At 44.9% G+C, this 23,860-nt stretch overlaps 1 protein-coding gene across 1 annotated transcript in view; it reads left to right on the top strand.

Moving 5' to 3' along the window:
• The window catches only part of PLCH2 (phospholipase C eta 2), a 390,171-nt gene that overhangs the window by 348,107 nt on the left and 18,204 nt on the right, over positions 1-23,860 (top strand). The window contains exons 13-21 of the mRNA XM_055001428.1: positions 282-374; positions 4,717-4,817; positions 5,918-6,015; positions 7,288-7,470; positions 13,830-13,937; positions 15,424-15,548; positions 17,576-17,660; positions 19,498-19,644; positions 22,252-22,331. Coding sequence (XP_054857403.1) covers positions 282-374; positions 4,717-4,817; positions 5,918-6,015; positions 7,288-7,470; positions 13,830-13,937; positions 15,424-15,548; positions 17,576-17,660; positions 19,498-19,644; positions 22,252-22,331 — 1,020 coding nt within the window. The remainder of the gene's footprint in view (positions 1-281; positions 375-4,716; positions 4,818-5,917; positions 6,016-7,287; positions 7,471-13,829; positions 13,938-15,423; positions 15,549-17,575; positions 17,661-19,497; positions 19,645-22,251; positions 22,332-23,860) is intronic.

Raw genomic sequence — 23,860 nt, forward strand, 5'->3', positions numbered from 1 at the left:
TACCCTAAGGGAAAACAGAAAGGTTGGAAATGTGCCAAAACAGAGGAGTATTTCTGAAAGAGAAATGCAGTCTAACAAAATGTCATTTCAGTACTACGGAAGACCAGCAACATTGGGGGTTTTTAGTGTTACGTAACAATTTGCAAACCAGTGTTTCCTTTCTCTTGTTTTGCTTGTGAACGTTCTGTGTCAGTCTCTCTGGTTATTCATCAGCTTGTCTGTCTGTCTCTGTCTGTCTAACGACTGATTGCTTTGTATGTTGTCATTCTTCGGTTCTATAGAACAAACATGAGGAAGATGTGGAATCCAGGGAAGATTCGGTCATCAGCAAACGCCACAACCGGTCACTGATGGGCAGCTTTTCCAAACGCAAGGTTATCTGTTTATTTGTGGAATTCCATTCCTCCCTCCCAATCTCACTCTTACTGTTTTCAAGTTCAACGTCTTCGAAATCCAAACAATAAAAAATTAGAGTAGAAAAGGGCAACCATTTATCACTTAGATGCTGCTTTTTTTAAAAAAAAACCAACTTCCTATCTAGTGGCTTAGAGTTTGGTTTGGTTTGCATCCTGAAAACGTTTCTTGGGATCGAAATTGATATGAAATTGTTATGCAACTATTGAAAATGATTTCAACAACAGGTTGGATCCAGACTAAATTTTCCAATAATACCTGAACACGGGAAGCTGTCTTATACGGAATCAGACCATTAATCCACCAAGGCTAGTACTGTCTACTCAGAGCAGCAGCAACTGTCCAGGGTCTCAAATAAAGGTCTTCCACATCACCTTTTACCCAGTTAACTGACAGCTAAACTACAAGAGACTAATTACACAAGGATGTGCACATGAAGGAAGTCGCAATGTTAGCAGGGAAGCTGAGATTTAAAAGACAGATCGGAAGACCTTGTCAATTTCCCCTTTCTACAGAGCCAGCAAAGATCACTCCTCAGAGGGTTTGTTAATTTCCTCTTTGCCTCCTGAAGGCTCTGTCAGTTTCACCTCCCCTTCTAGGCAGCTAAGAGGAAATAAACAAACCTAATAATTGCTGGCTCTGGAGAGAGAGGAAATTGACAAAACCTTTTAAAACTCAGCTCCCCAGCTAACATTGTGACTCCCTTCATGTGAGCATCCTCGTGTAATTCGTGTCTTGTAGCTTAGCTGTCAGAATACCAGGGATTGAACCTGGGACCTTCTGCATGCCAAATAGATGCTCTACCACTAAGTCAAAATCACCCAAACAAAAATTTCCTGCCTCCCTCCTTCCACTGCAGCCCACTGGTAGAGGATGCTAAGGATTGACATGAGGGAGGGCTGCAGGGCAAACGGGGGATCGGTGGACGTTGCCAATTTAGTCTGGATCCAACCCAGTGATTTGGAGTTCTGAGCTTTTGTCCATTTGGAGTTTTGGGATGAAATTAGTGCTTTGGCAGGGAAGGGGAGGTAATTACACCCTCCCCGCACATCTTAAATGTGTAAATATCAAATTTCTTCACAGATATCATTACCCAAATTCTATGCAGCTTTGGCACCATTTTTATGGCTTCCTTCTCTTTCCTAGAGCAATCCCAACCAATCAGGGAGCATGTAGTGAACCTGATTACATCATGTACTGTGTTCGATCTGGCCATGTGTTGATGTTACTGAGGGCGCTTGAAGCCAATTTAGAGTGAGGGCATTGCTTCCCAGATTGATCATGTGGGTATCAATTAAAGCTTTTGTGGTGCCAGTTTCAGAGGGGTCTTCCAAGCTCATTTCTGGTTAATCCAGATAGTTTCTCTTCCTTCTTTGTGACTTACATTAATAATGGCCGAGAAGCCATACAATTCAGCTTGAACACCCTGCTGAGCAGCAGAATGACTTATGTCAACGGAGTTATCGCTGTCAAAGTAAATCCATTTCCAAAGCCTTTTCTGCACTTAGCGATAACTACCACTCCGTTGAGGTCATTACAGAGCTCTCCAGCAAAGGGTCACTAATCCTTGCTGTCAGCTGGTGTGTGAAATCCCGGAGTCTGCTTGGCAAAGGCATGTTGTGTTTTTGTCTTTGGAAAGGGGGCTATCGGCCTGCATCGAAGCACCTGCTTTGCAAGCAAAATGGCCTATAGTCAACCGGCGGCATCTCCAACCGAAAAGATTTTAGGAAGCAGAGCGGAAAAGGACCTTGGCCGGAGGCCTTGACGAGCTACTGCCAGTCAAAGGAGATGGTACTGGGGTCAGCTGGACAAAAACCGAACCAAGATTCATGTAGCAAATGCTTTAGAGGAGGGACCACGCCTCGAATGAAGCGGAGTACATACTGTATATAAGAAGGTTGCAGGTTCGAGCCGTGGAGTCTCCTATTCAGGGAGATCAAGTAGCCGCTTTCTTCTGAGATCCTGTAAAGCTGCTGCCATTCAGCATGCAGCTAGATGGACCAGTAGGGTGGCAAGGTAGCCGGTTGCTTCATCCATTCGCTTTTCCTTTTCTGCGCCTCCCAATGAAAGCTTTTAAAGCGGATGGAGGCGCTTTCCGGCCAGTCCACGATGGGTCGATGGCAATTTCACAAACGCCACTGTCACTGTAGAAAAGAACAAGACTCCAGTAGCACCTATAAGACGAACAAAAGTTGTGGTAGGGTATGTGCTTTCATGAGTCACAGCTCACTTCTTCGATACCGCTCTTTGTTATTTCAGGGGCATATTCGTGTGCCTGGCACTTCACAGAACATCCTAAAGGGGAAAAGGAAAAGCCCCTGATCCACAGGCCTTTTCTAAATGTTGAATCTTCCCACCCACCCCCAGAAAAAAACAGCAGGAGGCAGGAGAAAAGGGAGGACCAAGCATGAGCCATTTCAGTTAAAGCCTTCCCAGGAGACAGGAGACTGGAAGGGAGAGATGAGATACAGGTGATCTATAGGCATAGTATGTGGCATAAAATAATGGGGTAGAGTAATTTAAGAACAGGGCAGCTGAGAGGGAAGCAAAGGTGGTAGGCAGGGACATATTGTGCGAAAAGGTGAGGCAAGGCAACAGAGTGCAATTCTAAACAGAGCTATACCTTTCTAAATCCACTGAAATCAGTAACTCTGTTTAGGATTCAAGTCAGCAGCATAGAAAGATGAACTCTCCTAGGAATGCTGTGTTAATTGCAGGAGTACGGGAATCTGGGAGGGGCAACCGTAACCGTATTGAATCCAAATACCTGTTGTCAGGGACCCAAACGTTCCTGCAGGGCTCAATTTCTTGCTTCCAGTGAAGTGAACCAGGAACAATATTCTTGTTTGTGGTGGTAGGGTGATGTAGGGGGTGGGGCTTCGAAGCCAAACCAGTTAAGAGCTAGGTTGGTGTTTGATATGCAGCCGATACATGGGAACGGGCACAGCATGTCCCAAGTGGCACCTTTTCCCAGCATCCTTTTTGGGAAGACCCTGACGGATTTCACCTTCAGTAAACTTGATAGTTTTCACTGTAAAGCTGTAACGCTCAGCTACACAAGCATGTAACTATGAAACTGCAGCAGCCAACTTTAGCCTGTATTCCTCCTGCAAAGCAACGAGTCCTGCAGTCCTAAACACTACCACATGGTTACAAAATGTTGGGTTTGAGTGTTCACTAGATCTGTTCCCGTGCAGAAAAAAAAACACCTGTGTTGGTGCTGATGGTTTTTCTTTTTCTTCAAAGTGGAGTGGACTTGGCAAAGGAAGCTTTTCCGAAAAGGGTGGTGGCTGTGGGGGGAATCAGTAATGTAGAGAATGTTGGAAGCAATTACCTTCTTATTGGCGGGGTGTTACCAGCAGAAAATATAGGACAGCTTATTCAAAATGTTGGAAGTGGTACACCGTTGGTTGGTTGGTTGGTTGGTTGGTTGGTTGGTTGGTTGGTTGGTTGGTTGGTTGGTTGTACTTTTCAGCCCCCAAAGCACCTCCCTACAGTGGCATATTGACGTTAAAAATACAAATATGATTTTTTAAAAATGTGCCTGTTGAGAGGATTTGATTTTCAGAGATCTCTGGGTTCAGGAACAAGAGATGGATGCTCAACTGCAGCCTCTTTTTTCCTTAGAGGGACCCATTTTTGTACGCAAGACTGTGTTGAGAGGTGGGCCATGCATTGATTTATATATTGTATTGGTACCTTGATTTTCAGCCCAAATTTGTTTTCTGTTGCTTAGAGTGCTGCTTTGAAATCAATACAGCTAATAACTATAAAATATAATTATTTTAAAAAATCAGAGAGGAAGTTTTCAGAGGGGTGCAGACTGGATGGGATGGTGCCTCGCTGAAGTCTCTTATCCCTCTGGCCCTTCCGATGGCTGTTGGATGCTGGAAGAAAGAAGAGAGGTCTCAGCTGGCGCTACATTCTAGCACAACAGGGAGGCCCCCCCAAAGGAGCATCACTGGCCTTGATCTGCATGCTCACCCTCTTATTATCTTTTGTTAATTAGGTCTGGTAGGTTTTTTGTAGTGCTTCAAAAACCTGCAAAACCTATTTGACTAGAGATGACTATGGGACTAAAGAAGTGAGCATTGTGCACCATGAGGAACGATGACTCTGTGGTACTAGCTTCAACTCTCTGAAAGACAATTTTCCACCCCCGAGTATGCATAACCAACTTACCATGAGGTTTCTTTGTCATTGTGGTAAGTTGCTAATGGTCATCTGTCTCTCCTTGTGGTTGTACAAGGCTATCAAAGGTCAGCTGTCAGTGCTTCTCACCCCACTTGTTTTCTTCCACAGAAAAAAGGCAGCAAACTCAAAAGAGCATCGAGCGTGGAAGAGGGTGAAGACGACCTTGACTGTCAAGGAAATTTAGGCAGGGCTTCCGTGCATTATAGCAAGTAAGTGGGTAATGTCGGAGTTCACACATACATGGATCTTTGGCCAAAAGGGCCACATTGTCGAACAGGCTTAATTGCAGAGCCATCTGTTGGAGAGGAACTATTTAAGACCTATCGTGGTAGTTAAAGTGTCTCATTAGAAAGATCTGGCTTCGAATCCTCACTCAGTTTGCTCAGTCACTTTGAGCCAGTGACTCTCTTTCTTAGCCTTGGTCGAGGAGAAAAGAACAAGGGGACCATCCTAAACTCTTTGGGGGAAATGGTGGGATAAAAATCTCATAGTCAAAAGTTTTGAAAGCAAGTTTGGGGGCTCATGTTTAAAGAGTGAATTTTGAAAATGTAGAGGACTTACTGTAAGGCAGAACTCAAGCCTGGAACATTGGAAAGAAGGCGAAGAAGAAAGCACTTCTGAGAGCCAGTTTGGTGTAGTGGTTAAGAGCAGCAGGACTCTAATCTGGAGAGCCGGGTTTGATTCCCCACTCCTCCACTTGAAGCCAGCTGGGTGACCTTGGGTCAGTCACAGCTCTTTCAGAGCTCTCTCAACCCCACCACCTCACAGGGTGTTTGTTGTTGTGGGGATAATAATGACACACTTTGTAAACCGCTCTGAGTGGGCATTAAGTTGTCCTGAAGGGTGGTGTATAAATGGAATATTATTGTTAATATTATATGCTTAAATTTTAATCTGCTTAGTCCTGTAAATTGCAAAACTGGTTTCCTGGGAATACAGAATTCTGGTTCCACTGAGTTTGGTGGTTAAATTCCATGGATTTAGATTTTTCTTATTGTCTTATGAAAGGATAATTTAGTTTGAGGTTTCTTCTTCTTCTTTACTGTTGAGAGGTTTTGTACAAAAAATTCAAGTTGTCAGTTTCTCCCTTGGGTCAAGATTTGGGTCCAGTAGCACCTTAAAGACCAACTAGATTTCCCGGGTTTGAGCTTCCAAAGAGAGCTCTGACTCTCAAAACTCATACCCTGGAAATTTAGTTAGTTACTTTATGGTGCTACTGGACCCGAATCTTACTCTTCTAATACAGAACCACGCTGCTACCCACCTAAAACAGTTCCTCGGATCAGACTTGGCCATCTTGTCTCTGCAGAACGAACCGGCAGAAGAAAACAATGAAGTTGTCTCGTGCTCTCTCAGACCTTGTGAAATACACCAAATCTGTCGGGATCCACGACGTGGAATCTGAAAGTAGGTGGAAATTATGGCCTGCTACAAGCAGAAGGAAAAACAAAAGCAATCATTCTTTCATATGTTTTGCACAGGGCTCTTCACCCATCTGTATCATGTTCCTTCTGTTCAGATGGAAGACAGATTTGCTGTGCTCCCTTTGAGTAACTGTTGCAAAAAGAGAGAGAGAAACTAGTGCAGTTGAGAGATTGTGTTAGATTGTCTTTTTAAAAGCTTATTGACTGTTTACCAAGATTGTCTGAACTGACAAACTACAATTTGTGACAGGTCAGCGAACCAGAGTTGGAGACATGGTTTTGCAATCCATGGTTAATGCCAACTACGGTTTGATATGATTGTCAGAATTTCTCAAATAGAGTTTGCAAATGGTTGGCAAACAGGACTCTCAAAACTTATGGCTTGAAGTGTGTTTGCAAACTGACAAACCGGAGTTACAGTGATCGCTTCTCCTCCGGAGGCTGAATTTAGGAAATTGGCAGTACTATCCTAAGTGGCATTACACCATTCCAAAGCCATTGATTTCAAAGGACTTAAAAGTACAGAGCGCTGTGTGCACTCCATGGGTAGAACCCAAAAGCCAGCAAGAAGTTTTCAACCATGGCTCACCTGCTGCATCTTTTGGAACCTCAAGCCATGGTTTGGATTCTACACTATAGTTAATATAAACTGTAGTTTGGGGTGATCTCTAAATGAAGGGTGTTGACTGAGCTGTCTGTTGGATATTCATTCATCCCACTGTCAGTTGTGTTCAGAGATCTTACAGATTGTCTTCAAAGGGCTTCAGAAGCAGAGATGATAGTGGGGCATAAGTGTATATATTTTGTGTAACGTTAGATCTATCATACTACTTACAAACAATTCCTTTTAAAAGCAATTGTCTGCATGTGGCCATGGATTTGGAAACATCTTGTCTGTATCAATGTAAAAGTAAAGAGTGATGTTTTGCTATTTTGATTAAAGATGTACTGGGAAAACATAGGGCTGAATACCATAGGTATCTTTTCTGTCTTCTCCTTTCAGAAAAGCTGTTCATAACCTCAATGTATGGTGGGAGGGTGAACAGTTGCCTAGAGTGCTTCAGCCAGCCCAGGAACTGCTGTAGAATCTCCTTGCTATAGCATTTTATGAACTGCTGAACTAGCCATTGTCCAACTGTTTGTAGAACACCCATAATGGGTCTCTCCTTTCTGCTTTCAATTTTTGGTTATATTGCCCAAAGCATTCTTTTTTAAAAGAGAGAGAGAGAAAACACTCTCCCTTTTCTCGTTTCAGTCTCCTCCAGTTGGCAAGTTTCGTCTTTCAGCGAGACAAAAGCTCACCAAATACTCCAGCAGAAGCCGACCCAATATCTGCGCTTCAACCAACACCAGTTGTCCCGAATCTATCCCTCCTCCTACCGAGTGGACTCCAGCAATTACAACCCTCAGCCCTTCTGGAACGCCGGTTGCCAGCTCGGTAAGGGCAAGGGCTAAGAATTGGGAAAGCATTGCCCAGCGCGTTTCTTGGTATATTTCTTTACAAGTCCGTCAACGGTTTTGGTTTTCTGCTTTTTGCTCTTGGTTATGTAAATTGACTTGGGCTGTGTACACAGGCTGTTTGGCTTTTAGGCACAGTTTACCTGGAATCAATGCACACCTGTTCATTGTAAAGATTTTATACCCTGTCCACCATTTAGGTCATCAAGGCAGCTTGCAGTAAGTTTTAGCAAAGCGTTTTTCTCTTTGCACAAGGGCTGGCTTTCCCATGTTCCATGCTAGAACAAACCAACCCGTTCCTGATACTTGATGCCTGGTCCAGACAGCACTCCCTGCTAATGCAGCCTCAGCTATGTCAGTGGGTCAAAGAGCAAGCCCTCCCTGGGAAGCATTTCAGGGGTAGTGAATTGCTGTGAGGAAACTGAAAATGGCACACGATGAAGGATTCAGGTGATTGATTTGCACAAGGCAGCAATGAAATCAAATTCAGGATTTTCCAGTTACAACCCCTGGATATGAGCAATTTGAAATCTTCGCTAGCTAAGAGCACATTTATTTAGCCATTGAAGGAATGAAGCACATAGCGAGGAAAACAGAATGTCTTGATTGGAAATTGGTAGGGATGTGCGTTTCGGCATTCAGAATGCCGAAAGAATGCCGAAACAAAAGTGTTTCGGCTTCTTTCGGGGAATGCCGAAACGTTTCGGGGAATGCCGAAACGTTTCGGGTAGCCGAAAGAAAAAAGCCGAAACGTTTCGGGATTCTTTCGGCTTTCTTTCGGCTTTTCAATGGGAAAATGCCTCCGTCTTCCCGGACGTCTGGGGGAGGCATTTCCCCACCGAATAAGCCCAAAATTGGTGGGGACCTTCCGCTAACCCTTCTCTAACAACCACCCAAGTTTCAGACAGATTGGACTTTGGGGGGCCATGTTATGGCCCCCCAAAGCAGGTCCCCCCATCCTCCCATAAGAAAGCGAAGGAGCAGCATATTGTTAGCATGCTGCTGCTCATCTTTCTTCATTATTTCCTATGGGGAAAAATGAAGAGGCAGGCTTCCTTTGCCAGGGGTGGCATTTTGCATGCAAAATGCCCCCTCACCCTCAGGGGCCCTTCTCCCACCCCTCCTCCCACCCCCCACCAAGGCTCAGCCTGATCCCACTTGGGGGGGCCATTTCATGGCCTCCCCAAGTAGGTGCTCTAATCTCTACCACTGACAGCTGGGGGAGGCTTGTGTTGCCAGGGGTGGCATTTTGCATGCAAAATGCCCCCAAGCCCTCAGGGGCCCTTCTCCCACCCTTCCCCCCACCCCCCACCCAGGCTCAGACTGCTCCCACTTGGGGGGGCCATTTCATGGCCTCCCCAAGTAGGTGCTCTTTTCTCTACCACTGACAGCTGGGGAAGGCTTGTCTTGCCAGGGGTGGCATTTTGCATGCAAAATGCCCCCCAGCCCTCTGGGGCCCTTCTCCCACCCTTCCTCCCACCCCCCACCAAGGCTCAGACTGCTCCCACTTGGGGGGGCATTTCATGGCCTCCCCAAGTAGGTCCTCTCAGCCCCTAAAGTCCACCCCTTACAGCCCCACACAAACCCAATTCCCCCCCAGCTGCCACACACAGACCCAAATCCCCACATTAGCCCCTCACAGACCCAAATCCACCCCCACCTGCCCCACACCCATAACCCCAGGAACAGGCTGGCAAAGGCCAGCCCTCTCCCTTTGTTCCCTATGCTGGGAACTTCTAAACTCTCTTTCCCTGGGCAATTCTGCACAGCCCAGGGGTGCCACAATGGTGGGCACACTTCTGAGTGCCAGCTGGTCCCTGTGAAAGAGCACCTGAACCACAGACACCCTCCCTCAAATTCCCCCACCACCTACAGAGATGGCTGGCCAGCCAGCCCCATTGTTCCCTATGATGGGAACCAACTGCACAACAAAGAATAAAACAAGAACAACACAAAATAAAGTTTTAAATTTTTTTTTCTCCCTTCCAAAGTACAAGTAGGCAAAGCATTATGACACATTACACCAGCAGTCCCCCACACAGAAAAATTAAAACAAAACTCACTTAACATCAGAGAATCACAAAGCACAATTCCTGTCAAAAACACTTTATTTCTTGAACAGCTTTAGGTTACACAGCAGGGGGGAACACCAAAGGGCATGGCAGCACTATCTTACACAAAAATAACACAACTCACTTAACATCAGAGAATCACAAAAACACAATTCCTGGCAAAAACACTTTATTTCTTGAACAGCTTTAGGTTACACAGTAGGAGGGCACAACAGGACATGATAGCAATGTACTACAAAAAATAATACAACCCACTTCACCGTTTTTGACAGCAATTGTGTTTGTGTAATTCTCTGATGTGAAGTGAGTTGTGTTATTTTTGTGTAGTACACTGCTTTCCTTCTCTGTGGTGCCTTCCTACTGTGTAACCTAAAGCAGTTACAGAAATAAAGTGCTTTTGACAGCAATTTTTTGGGGTGATTCTTTGATGTGAAGTGAGTTGTGTTATTTTTGTGTAAGATACTGCTTCCATGCCCTTTGGTGTTCCCCCCCTGCTGTGTAGCCTAAAGCTGTTCAAGAAATAAAGTGTTTTTGACAGGAATTGTGCTTTTGTGATTCTCTGATGTTAAGTGAGTTGTGTTATTTTTGTGTAAGATAGTGCTGCCATGCCCTTTGGTGTTCCCCCCTGCTGTGTAACCTAAAGCTGTTCAAGAAATAAAGTGTTTTTGACAGGAATCGTGTTTTGTGATTCTCTGATGTTAAGTGAGTTTTGTTTTAATTTTTCTGTGTGGGGGACTGCTGGTGTAATGTGTCATAATGCTTTGCCTACTTGTACTTTGGAAGGGAGAAAATAATTTTTTTAAAACTTTATTTTGTGTTGTTCTTGTTTTATTCTTTGTTGTGCAGTTGGTTCCCATCATAGGGAACAATGGGGCTGGCTGGCCAGCCATCTCTGTAGGTGGTGGGGGAATTTGAGGGAGGGTGTCTGTGGTTCAGGTGCTCTTTCACAGGGACCAGCTGGCACTCAGAAGTGTGCCCACCATTGTGGCACCCCTGGGCTGTGCAGAATTGCCCAGGGAAAGAGAGTTTAGAAGTTCCCAGCATAGGGAACAAAGGGAGAGGGCTGGCCTTTGCCAGCCTGTTCCTGGGGTTATGGGTGTGGGGCAGGTGGGGGTGGATTTGGGTCTGTGAGGGGCTAATGTGGGGATTTGGGTCTGTGTGTGGCAGCTGGGGGGGAATTGGGTTTGTGTGGGGCTGTAAGGGGTGGACTTTAGGGGCTGAGAGGACCTACTTGGGGAGGCCATGAAATGCCCCCCCAAGTGGGAGCAGTCTGAGCCTTGGTGGGGGGTGGGAGGAAGGGTGGGAGAAGGGCCCCAGAGGGCTGGGGGGCATTTTGCATGCAAAATGCCACCCCTGGCAAGACAAGCCTCCCCCAGCTGTCAGTGGTAGAGATGAGAGCAGAGCACCTACTTGGGGAGGCCATGAAAAGCCCCCCCCCCCAAGTGGGAGCAGGCTGAGCCTTGGTGGGGGGTGGGAGGAGGGGTGGGAGAAGGGCCCCAGAGGGTTGGGGGGCATTTTGCATGCAAAATGCCACCCCTGGCAACACAAGCCTCCCCCAGCTGTCAGTGGTAGAGATTAGAGCACCTACTTGGGGAGGCCATGAAATGGCCCCCCCAAGTGGGATCAGGCTGAGCCTTGGTGGGGGGTGGGAGGAGGGGTGGGAGAAGGGCCCCTGAGGGTAAGGGGGCATTTTGCATGCAAAATGCCACCCCTGGCAAAGGAAGCCTGCCTCTTCATTTTTTCCCCATAGGAAATAATGAAGAAAGATGAGCAGCAGCATGCTAACAATATGCTGCTCCTTCGCTTTCTTATGGGAGGATGGGGGGACCTGCTTTGGGGGGCCATAACATGGCCCCCCAAAGTCCAATCTGTCTGAAACTTGGGTGGTTGTTAGAGAAGGGTTAGAGGAAGGTCCCCACCAATTTTGGGCTTATTCGGTGGGAAAATGCCTCCTCCAGGCGTCCTGGAAGACGGAGGCATTTTCCCATAGAAAAAAGCCGAAAGAATGCCGAAATAATGCCGAAAGAATCCCGAAAGTCGAAAGCCGAAAGAGATTCTTGTTTCGGCTTTCGGCTTTAACTATAGAGAATCTTCTTTCGGCTTTCTACTTTCGGCTATAGCCGAAAATTTTTGGCTTGCACACCCCTAGAAATTGGTTCAAGCTTTGTATTATCCACCTACAGACACAGGTAGAAAGGCTGTTGTTAAAAGAGTTTTATGCAAGGGGAACTTTGAAGTACTGCATTGTATTTATCACTTTTCTTAAAATTAACTGGTGAAGAAAATGGTCAGGGAGGGGCTTTCTTGTTTTGTGTTTTCTCTTTGGTGATGAGAACTCTTCTTAGTTCTCACCCTCTTTGAAAGAAAATTATGATTTGCCTTTTGTTCTTTTTATTTTCTTTAATGAAAGCGAAAGTTGGAGAAAAATTTACCTTGCTTTTCAGCCGAACATTGCCTTCCAGTGCTGCTGCTGAAAACTATTTAAAACAAATCTTTGAGGATAACAAAAGTATAACTCAAAGGTGGGGAGGTGGTGGTTTCCCAATGAAATCTGGAGTCAAGGGACAATGGAAGGATGCCCGGCTGCAGCCTCTTTTCCCTCTGGTCTCACCAATGGCGGCTTATAGCTGGGAGAAGGGGGTGTCAGCTGCAGCTGCATTCAGATACGATGGAAGACCGCCTGGCTGCTCCTTCTCTTCCCTCTGGCCTCAACAAAGACAGTTGGTAAGAAGGGAGCTCCCAACTGGAGCTAAATAGAGGCACAGTGGAAGAACGCCTAGGTGGTCTTTGTTCAGGCATGATGGAAGTATGTCTGGTTGTTGCCTCTTCTCCCTTTGGTCTCATTGTCAGCAATTTGTAGCTAAGGGAAGGAGAGCTCTCAGTTGGAGATGGATTCATGCACAGTGCAAGGATGCCTGGCTGCTGCCTCTTCTGTTTCTCTGCATGTTTGTATTGTATGAAGAAACTGTAGGGAAAGGGGAGATAAAATCTCCAGCCTTCTTTCCCTACCCTACACCTTTCCTTCTCTGTAAACTTCTCCTGGACCCCCACCTGCTATTTGTCCTTTTTTCCATCGGCTTTAGACTGTCACAATTATTTGATCCTTTATGGAATTAGAAATGATTTAAAATGTCTACCCTGATCTCCCTGTTTCAATTTTGCGTTTCCCTTGTGCAAAGTGAGCCTGTGATTCCTGATTTCCACAGGTAGACGGGTTGCACTAAACGTTTCTTTTAGAAAATTTGCATTTTTTCACTATTACTTGCATATCAGTAAATTATTTTTATATCTTATAATGTAAGCAACACATATTGTATGTATACATACTGTTAACACTGCATATAAAACCTGTACAAGTTGAGAGCACAGTATAAACAAATCTGGAGAACTGTTATCAAAAGTGGGAGAACTAAAATGGTTGACCAAAAACAAGTCAACAAATATAACATGAAATAATATAGAGAACATTTGCTTATCTTATATGGAACATAATTAGCTACCACCAGGGGTCATTTTGTAGAAAAAGAGCTGGAGGAACTCGTTAGCATAACTCATTTGCATAACTTATTAGCATATGCCACGCCCCTTGTCAGCACTGGAGGTGTGTCATTAGCATACCTGATTTGCATATGCCACACCCCTGACATCACTTATCCTGGCTGTTTTGGACCCAATCCTGGCCATTCATGGCCAAAATTGGGCCCAAAATGGCAAAAAGGGGCTGAAAATGGTGGAAAAGGGGCCCAAAATGATCCGGATTGGGCCACTGCTGAGTGGGAGAGTGATCCACCACCCATCAGAGGCCAAATCCGGGCCATTTCGGCCCCAATCCAGACCTAAACGGGCCCAAAATGGCTGAGAGTCAGGTGGGCGGGGCCACCTGACATGTGACCTCTTTGGGGAACTGCCGGAACTGTGTTCCTGCGCATTCCCCCTTGAAATGAGCCCTGGCTACCACTCCTTTATGTATTAGCATTCTTCATTTTAGTTGACTGGAAAGATGCCGGATCCTTTTCTGTGCTGTTTTGGTGAGGTGTTCAGGTCTCTATCTTCAAATGAGAAAGTAGCCAAACGTCAGCTGTTCACATTGATATTGTGACAAGAAAGCTTAAAAACTTCCTTTCCATGTAGAATTTCACCCCCCCCCCTGAATTCATGCCGTCTAGCCTCCAGAATGTTCTCCATCCCTTTCTTTTCCGAATATGCCTCTCTCCCATGCTGAACAGCCAGCTTTGCCTTAGAATTGATCTACTGTTTCTCCTTACAGTGGCGCTGAACTACCAGTCGGAAGGGCGGATGCTTCAGTTGAACCGCGCCAAGTTCGGTGCCAACGGAAATTGCGGTTACGTCCTCAAGCCCAAGTGTATGTGCCAAGGTAAAAAGGGGCCTCCTTTGATATTACTCCTTATTGATTTATTAAAATATTTCTATACAGCCTTTACCTTTCAAGCATTCATGGATTTTGCCCTTCGCGCTATTCCTGGGAAGAGATCCCTGTGAATGGTGAAGGGCACAGTTCAACCTGTTAACTACTGTGGCAAGCCAAGCTTCCAAATAGCTACCAGTATGAAACACCAACTCTTGTCAGCTTTCAGAGCCTGTTAAATATAGATGTCTCTGGAGGTAAGAGACAAATATAAGCCATGCGTCTGTTTGTCCAGCATCCAGAGACGGCAGAGAATATCTGGGGGGAAATTGACATCCAGATTCAGAGAGAAGACTTGCTGTGTGGGAGGTGGACACACATTCCAGGTGCAGCATATGGCAACCCTGCACTTCACTTGGGCTCATGATACATTTAGTTTGGTTTAGCGCCAACTTCTTCCTTTCTGCTTGGTATCCCTTGCTTGTGATGAATCTCTCTCCCTTTCTTTGCCTCTTTGATATTCCTTATCTGTTCTCCTGCACATGGCCGACACAACAGTTTGGGGCTAAACGCTTTAATGTTGCTGCCGCATTGGGCTTGCTGTACGTAGCCTCTTCTCATGCTGGGCCTCATTGTCTTGATGTCAGCGCACCCTTGGACTCTGATTAAATTAAATTTTGCTGTCATAGCCATGCTCCGCTGACAAGCCTCTTGTCCTCTCTGCTGGGTGTTTTTTTAACAACACGAAAGATGTACGGTCCTCGTTATCTTCTCTGTCATCTCTATCTCCGAATAATCAGTTTCTCCTGTTCTGAACTGCAAATTAACTACCAAGCAAGATAGCTTTTCTTTCTTTCTTTCTTTCTTTCTTTCTTTCTTTCTTTCTTTCTTTCTTTCTTTCTTTCTTTCTTTCTTTCTTTCTTTTTCTTTCTTTCTTTCTTTTTCTTTCTTTCTTCATCCCTGCTTGCTTCCCTCCCTCCCTGCTTGCTTCATTCCTTCTTTCCCTCCCTCCCTCCCTCCTTGCTTGCTTGCTTCCTTCTTTCCTTCCCTCACTCCCTCTTTGCTTGCTTGCTTCTTCCCTTCCTTCCCTCCCTCCCTCTTTGCTTGCTTCCTTCTTTCCTTCCTTCCTTCCCTCCCTCCCTCTTGCTTGCTTCCTTCTTTCCTTCCTTTCCTCCCACCTTCCCTCCTTGCTTGCTTGCTTCCTCCCTTCCTCCTTCCCTTCCTGCTAACTTGCTGGCTTGCTTGCTTGCCTCCCTCCCTCCCTGCTTGCTTGCTTGCTTCCTTCCTACCTTGTTTCTGGTTTGTACCCTCCCCTTTTGTTTTCCTCCCTGAGCTATGAGGTACCAGACAGACTGCCCCCCTCCATGAATTCAGCATTTGCGCTTACTCGTTGGGCAGCCAGAGGGAGCCAGAGCACTGAACTCATTGCAAAGAACTGCCTTGGCTCTGTCTGCCTTAAGTAGCTTCACTGGGTATGTCCTGTTTCCCCTTGCAGGTGTCTTCAACCCAAATTCCGAAGATCCATTGCTTGGCCAGATGAAGAAGCAGCTTGTCTTAAGAATAATCAGTGGCCAGCAGCTCCCCAAACCCCGGGATTCCATGCTTGGAGACAGAGGAGAGGTATGGAATTGGAGAGAGCAACACAAACGATCTGGGTCACAGAACTGACCTTAAATTAACCACTGTGTGGTTTCCAGGTGACTGTAGCAGTGGCTGTCAGGCATATGCAGAGAGGTGTCTTGGCACTTGCTTGATGCTGCCACCTTGATGCTCATTCGCTCCATCCCTTTCTGGCAATGCCCAGCTTCTTATGACAGCAGGGGGGAATAAGGAAATGACCGGAAAGTGCACTTTCCTTGTTCCTGTCTGTTGGAAGCAGCCAGGTACAGTCGCAGAGTGGGCAAAAGTGGTCTGGAAGAAGGCCATCTGTTGGTGATGGCAGTGTTGACTTCCGGCTGCTGCTCCCATAGGCACTTGGGAGCCCAGTTTCGCCAGTACTGCGTGAACCAGACTAAAAGTGCCTTTATCTACACTGCAAACATAATCCCAGTTTCATACCAGTTTAACGGTCATGACTTCCTCAAAAGCATCCTGCGGGCTGTAGGATTCTTCTATTTTTATCATAATAATTTTTATTGTTAAACTATGAAATATAACAGAAAAACATATATCATAACTTACAGAAAAAGAATATAAACAGATAAAAGAAAAAAGAGATACGCAGCTTTAAAAGGAAAAAAAAGAAAAAAGAAATAAAGAAAGAGATACTATTTAACAATCTTAATTCTGTAGCTCTCAAAATCCAACCAGTACTTCAAAACCTCTAAATAAAAAATTTCAGTTAATTAATATATTATTATTATTATTTTTAGTCCGTTTACATTAGGTTATACAACTTCTGCTGTACTTTTCTAACACTTATAAATTGTGTTTTTTTTTTAAAAAAGCAGGAGTGTTTGCACACTGTTGAAATTCTCTCTCTCTCTCTCTCTCTCTCTCTCTCTCTCTCTCTCTCTCTCTCTCTCTCTCTGTGTTGTGTGTGGGGGGGAGGTAGATCCTCTAGCCTCATTTTGGACAGATTATGCAACTGCGTTCCCTTCTGCAAGGCTAGCAGGTTCTCTCCCCCTTCTCTCTGTGCAAAGGAGCCGAGCTTGCTTTATTATCCACTGGGTGCCTTTGGGGAGTTGGTTGTATGAGGCCAGGATGCTCCATCAATGTGACAGGATCCCTATTCATGATACCTCTCCGGAACAAAACAAGGGGCGGGGGGAAAACACTCCCGAAAAAGAGCCAAGTTAAAAACCCAAAACTTTGCTGTAAAACCACATAAAGCCACTGAGGTTGTCAGCAAAGATGGATGGGGCTACTTTAGAGCACCTCCCAGCCTCTGCTTGTACAGTGTCTCCCCCCCACCTCTTAGCAATGTGTATTGAAGAGGAGGGGGCAGGGCACATGGCTGGTTCCTCCTGCCCTCCTGCAAGCCTCTTGATTGCTAACCAAGACAAATCACTGCCAAAGATACCTTCTCATAGTAGCTTCTCACGTGACATTGTGTGTAAAGTCGGGTGCAAAAGTTCTAGAGCACATGATGTTGACTCTCTATGTCAGTTCTGAGTCGGAAGGATTGTTGCTCAGTGCAGGAGCCCATATTCTCTTTCGGGCATGCTATATTCTATCCCAAGCATCTATAGTTAAAGAGATCGTATTTATTTACTTAGTTCATACTCTACTTTTTTCCCCAATGGGAACCCAAAGGGTCTTACAACATCATTCTCTCCTCCTCCATCTTATTCTCACAGCAACCCTGTGAGGTAGATTAGCCTGAGAATGCGTGACCCGCCCAAGGTCACCCAGCAGGTTTTCATGGCAGAGCAGGAATTTGAACCTGGGTATCCCAGATCCTAATCTGACACTCTAACCACTGCACCACACTGGCTACTGGTCTCCATTGGGGAAAGAAGTGAGGTACAAATGTGGTAAATCATGAGTCAGTGGTCTAATTCAGAATAAGGTCGCTTCATTCATTCAACAAACTTTATACTATTAAATATATAAGTAGAATCGAAGTAACTCACTGTAGAGTATTAGGGCCAACCCTTCAGAAGCATAATCTCTGCAATGGTAAATCCTACATTCCTCTTTTCCAGATTATAGATCCATTTGTGGAAGTGGAGATCATCGGCTTGCCCGTGGACTGCGGCAAAGAACAGACCAGGGTAGTTGACGACAACGGTAAGGCTTTCCTCCTTCCTACCCTTTCTCGGTGGTCTGTGCTTGCCAATGCGGCTGTCCTGAGTACAGAAGACTAACGTAATTCCAAAACTTCTTGCAGGATAGAAACCCACAGAATGACTGGGAGAGGGCTGTGTGCCTTCCTGTGAAAGGGAGAGGCAAAACAGACAGGGTGAAGATCACAGATCTTTGTCAAGCCTGTAAAAAGTAAATTATGTGGACAGGGACACACCTTTGGTAGAACAATGAAGGTGGTACTCTATTATTATTATTCACACACCAGTTAGAATACATTCAGGGAGTAGAAGTGTGCAGTTTGGTTTGGAATTCAGGTTAAAATTCTGAATTTTGGCTGATTCAGTAAACTCTGAGTATTCCCAATCAAAAACCAGGTATCCCGAATGTTTACCAAATGTTCAGAAAAATATTCGGTAAAATTCAGCCATTGTTTTCTATGGGAAAATCACTCTGGGGGCTATGTGGTTGGCTGTAGCCTCTGTAGCTGGGAATTGTGCAATTGTAACAACAGGGAGCAAGCTAGAATTAATCTAAGATGTGAAATCTCATTTACAATTAACAACTTCAAACCATGACTTCAGATTTTGGTTTGCCATACCCCAACTAGCCATCATGAGTGCTATGGCCTGTGTTCAGACAATCACACTAACCATGGTTGTATTTAAGTAATCATGGTTTGTTTTTATGTTTGAACTGAGCCAATGCATACTGAAGGAATCCTCTTCCCCAGTGTGTTCTCCTTACGTGTGTTTCTGTCTGTCTTCCATATTTGGCATTTCTGTGCTACGGATGTTAAAACTGGTTTAACTGTAGTGATTGTGCCAAATCTTGTGAATGTATTCAATATCCTCCGCCACAAAAAAAAAATCTGAGACAAACCTATTTATTTATTTATTTATTTCCCACCCTCCCCACGAATGGGCTCAGGGCAACTCACATTATTATAAAATACAATAAATTATAATAAATACCATCATAATACAATATTATAATATAATAAACCAGCTATAAAATCAATAACACTCTTAAAACTGTCACTAAAATAATCCTGGCACCATTATACATAGGCTATCTTAGATAAATAATCAAAAACCTGCATAGGCCATAGCATGTGGGCAGAGCACATGGCCAAGGGCAGTCACAGAAGAGGTGGTAATCTTAGATGGAATAAGGGGGGGACACCCGCTGGTTCTCAACCAAAGGCCCAATGGTACATCTCTGTTTTACAGGCCCTGTAGAATTGTATTAGGTCCCGCAGGGCCTGGATCTCCAGAGGGAGAGCGTTCCATCAGGCTGGGGCCAGGGTTGAAAAAATCCTGGCCCTGGTTAAGGCCAGACAGATGTCCCTCGGGCCAGGGACCACCAATGGAAAACTGTGTAAAGAATACATAGGTAGTTGTGTTCTGTGACAGGGACAACATGGATTGTAATTTTGTATTCCAGGAAGAATTGTTGGGGGGTAAACAGGTCCCTTGGAATTACTCCCTTTTACCTAACTGGAGTTGACAATGTAATTACATCAGGAAGCCAAATCAGAGTCATGGTAATGCTCTTTGCCCTCGCTCTGAATTGGTGAACATTTTCATCCCATTACATTGGTCTTTTGCAAGAGGAAACTTTTTTTGTGAACCATGGCCCCATTTTGACCCAACCGTATTATCTTTTTATGAACCCTAAAACTATACTTCTCTGCAGGATCTTGCTCCCAGCGCACACAACACTGCAAAGAAAGAAATGTTACCCATCTCTCCTACAGGACTAATACACACAGTCACACCAGCTGCAATATAAACAAAGCCCCTGACTCTCTGCTCTACAGGTTTTAATCCAATGTGGGAAGAAACCCTGGTGTTCTCCTTGAGCATGCCGGAGATTGCGTTGGTGCGGTTCCTGGTGTGGGACCATGATCCTATTGGGAGAGATTTTATTGGACAGAGAACGATTGCGTTTACAAGCATGATGCCAGGTAAGATGGCAGCATTTTATTTTGTTTGTTTGTCTTGCAAAGGTCCTGCTTTATCCCAGTGGTATCAACCATACCATGCATGTACCCAAGCTGTTAGGGTGGGTCTATGTAGATGAGGGGACAAGCAGGGATTTTTTTCAGCTGGAATGTGGTGGAACGGAGTTCCGGAACCACTTGAAAATGGTCATGTAGCTGGTGGCCCCGCCCCCTGATCTCCAGACAGAGGGGAGTTTAGATTGCCCTCCGCACCGCTCCAGCAGCATGGTGAGTAATCTAAACTCCTCTCTGTCTGGAGATCAGGGGGTGGGGCCACCAGCCATGTGACCATTTTTGCTGAGGGGGATTTAAAATTTTAAAAACTCCCCCCTTGTTTCAGCTGAACCAAAGTGATGTTATTGGCCTTGGGAGTATGCGTGCACTTTGCACGCACACATGTGGTACCAGGGGCACTATCTCCCGCCAAGAGTTGCCCCTGTGCTGGCAACCCACTGAGTTCCACCACCTCTTTTCCCAGAAAAAAAGCCCTGGGGACAAGGGTATGTAGATAAAAACAGATTCGGTTCTGAATGGCCCCCATTAAGTCCTGTGGGATAAAGCAAATGGACTGCAATCAGCAATTCTGTTGGGAGAAGGGCGAAACTTGTTTCTCCTAAGAAACAGAGGTAGCATTGGGCAGACTTATCCCATATATATACACATTTCTTCGCTGTCTCCTATAGGATGATTTCAATGTTTTTTCCCTCTGCTGTTCTGCAACCCCAAAAACTCTGTTTTGATTTTGCTTCTCCCTTGTGAGAATGGAGCCCATGCTTAAAAATCACTTTACACCTAATTTCCCTCCCAAAATATGATCCATTTTTCAATATTTCTTATGCATTAATAAACATGCATTACATATTGCATTAATGACATACATTGTACATCGAAAAACCATCTAAGTTGTGAAGTGAAAGACTACATAAGTTACATACAAGTACAAAGACAAACTTATCTATAAACCCAGTGGTGATGTGTAAAGAACGAAAACCACTGACGAAAATATTTTGAAAGATGAATCCGGGAGAGTTTCATTCTGTAATATAGGGGGAAGTGAAAGTGCCGAACTTTTGGTGGAACCGAAGGAAAGGGCTGGCCTCTTCTGAGCCCCCTCCCAGAGGAGTGTGTGCCTAATTGCACCTTTCTGGGGGTTCTACAATATACGTCCCCCCTTCTCCCCCTGCCAGTCATAAGAATGGACATTTTGGTGATTATTTGCCAGCTGCCAATATGTGCAATGCTGTCTTAATGGGGAGGGATTTCATAGTCAATGGGGTAAACTTCAAAGTCCTTCTTGAAAGCAACTAGTCTCTCTCTCACTCGCTTTCCCCCCCTTTTGGCCTAATTTTTGCTGGCAGTTCACCAGCAGCTGCAATTACTGCCCGCTCTATTAAAGCGAGCTGGTAGTTGAATATCTGCAAAATATAGAGGCTTTTAAAACCATTCCCCCCTCCCCATCCATTTCCTCCTCTCTCTCTCTCTCTCTCTTTTTGTGCCTTCCCAACGCAGATAAAAGCACCCTGCGTTGTTGTTAAGGTTCTCCCCCCACCCTTCTTTCTTCTCCAAAGCCGAGGAAATTTGGCCAAGTATTCAAGAAAGGGGAAAGAATCCATCTGGTTTTCAGAAAAAGAGACAGAGAAAGAAATAAAAAGAGAAGTTCCGATTATGACATTAATAATGGCTCCCAAGGGAGCAGCGAATCAATTAGAAATGCCAAGATTGACAGCTGCAATAATGAAGAAGGCACAGAGTCCTTTGATAACACTGGAGTTCAGGGAAGCACCAAACATGGCAAATGGGCCTCTTCTTGGGCACATTCAATGTGTCAGTGAAATCTTTTAAAACATACTTTTTTAAAACGGAGATCTTAAAAAAAAAAAGCCTTAAAACAAGAGGCTGGGAGTTTCCGAAATCGAGTTTGCTCATTTCGATACCTGCTCAGTAAGATCCACTTACAGCCCTGGATTGCTTGGCATTTGGGTTGGCAGGTTTGTGATATGGGCTATATAGGTATCAGAACCAGCAGCAGCAGGTGTTCCTCGAAGTCTGGGCCTTCTGGAAAGCAAGCTGAGATCTGGCCCCAAGCTTCTCCCCTGCTGGGACCGTCTTGGTTTGCCTGCCCCATTTCCCCTTCTTTCTGTCATGATTGGTTGTGGCCTGTTGTTCTCCTTTATCAGTTTCTTCTTCCTTTAAATGCCTAAACCGTGCAATGAACCACATGGCATTTTTCCTTCCCTCCCCTGGCTTCTTCCCATCTGTTCCCTAGCTTCGCTTCTCCTGATCTCCTCCAGACATGACTGCAGCTAAAATGCAACCTGTTGTGGGTAGTTTCAAATGGGGGAAGGCATGAAGTTGGGGTAAAGAAACCCCTTCCTCAGAGCCATAACCCTAATCCATATCTGACCCTCCCACTGCTACTTTTTTGAGACTAAAGGCTCAATTAAGGGATCCAATTACAGATCCTCAGCTTTACGTACAGTAACCTTGACGCTATGGTTCAAAGAGGATCGCCTTCGGAACAGGTAGGGTGAGTAGAGTGATCCACTACTCTTGCTTTGCTCTATGTTTCAGGCTATCGGCACGTGTACCTGGAAGGCATGGAGGAGGCATCCATCTTTGTTCATGTAGCTATCAATGACATATGTGGTAAGGTGAGTAACTGCGAGGCCCAAGAGGGGAGGCCTGGCCCTCCCCTTGGGGCGTATTTTGGCGAGGGACAGCAGCCTGTCACTTGGTGTGACTTCAGACTCCTTTCAAATCAAAGAGCAGTATGAGTTGGAGACAGGCCAATGGAACGAGGAATGTTTTAATCCTTTTCAATAAAACTACATTTCCCTGATGCAGCCAGGCGGAGTCCTGATGTTGCGGCATCTGAATTCCGTCCCTCCCCCCAGTGTTTGTATTCTAGCGCAGTGAAGCACGTTCTTCTAGTAAAGAACGTAAATAAATAAACACTCACGGGGTTGAAGAAAATCAACAAGTGTGACTGACTGGGGCAAGTTTTTCCCCCACCCTTCATGGTGGCTTTTGGGTAGAAGTCATCTATCTGAACAATCATGGAATTTCAGCTGCAATGTTATTTATATTAGAGGTCCGCTGCCATTTTAAATACAGCCCGGTGTTGGGTTGCTGATCTCGGTGTGTTCAAGGCGAGAAGGTACAGAATCGGGAGCCCAGCCAAGGAATAGAAATGATAAGTTACAGCATTGCACAATGAAACTATCTGGAGGAAATTTCCTAGAGGAATATACCTTAGCTGTATAATTTTTAGAAGTGGCACCTGCTTAAAGAAATCTTCCGTGACTGATCAGTGAAATCTATATAAATGCACACAGGAGAGAAAACAAGCGCTCTAAAGGGGAAAATCAATCTTTGTTTAAGATGAAGCTGGCATGTATGGCAGCAGGCATCATTGAGAAGAGGCATTCCTTTGGTTGTGAGAAAGAAGGGGAAATTGCCTTATACATTTGGAGAATGCCTCTTTGAAGATTCTGTCCTATGTGTGAGAAACGGTGCATCTTCTATAATGGGAGAAATACCTCTTCTCATATCTTATTCTGTACATTCGATGAAGAGGAATCCCTCTTCTAAAGGGGATCTATTTGACATGAATTAAACCCATCATTTCAAAAGACAAACTTTGTTTTTAAAGGATGAATGTACACATCATCTTAGGGGTTTCATCCAGTGGGGTAGGGAAGGGTAAGATGAATCTAAATTTTCAGACGAATTTTAAAAAATTCTGAAGAAACAAATGTGCTTTGTTTGTGTCTTAACCGTCATTGTCTTAGAAGAGGCATTCCCTGTTCTCTTTTTCTTAGGAAAGCATGCCTCTTTCATGATGGCATCAGTGTTAAAAATAATAACTGTTGTGCAGTTAATCCAAGGGAACTTTTTTAGTCCTCCTTCTCCCTAAATTTATGTGCCCCCCCACTAATGTGCATGTTTTACAGAGTATAATTTAATTAATTTGACCAATTAATTGACTAAATGGGGCAGCCCTAATAATCTTGCTAAATCACGTAGGGCAGTCGTTTCCCTCAAGGAATTACTTTTGAACAATTCCACAAAGGAAAAAGATTACTCTGTGATAGATGCGTTGATGGCTGGAAGGTGTCCTGCCCAAGATTTGTGCCAAAGTGTTTGTGCAGAAGGGTCGTGCATTGCCAATCCACAGCTC

Source organism: Eublepharis macularius, chromosome 17 (assembly GCF_028583425.1).
Source record: "Eublepharis macularius isolate TG4126 chromosome 17, MPM_Emac_v1.0, whole genome shotgun sequence".
Taxonomy (NCBI): domain Eukaryota; kingdom Metazoa; phylum Chordata; class Lepidosauria; order Squamata; family Eublepharidae; genus Eublepharis; species Eublepharis macularius.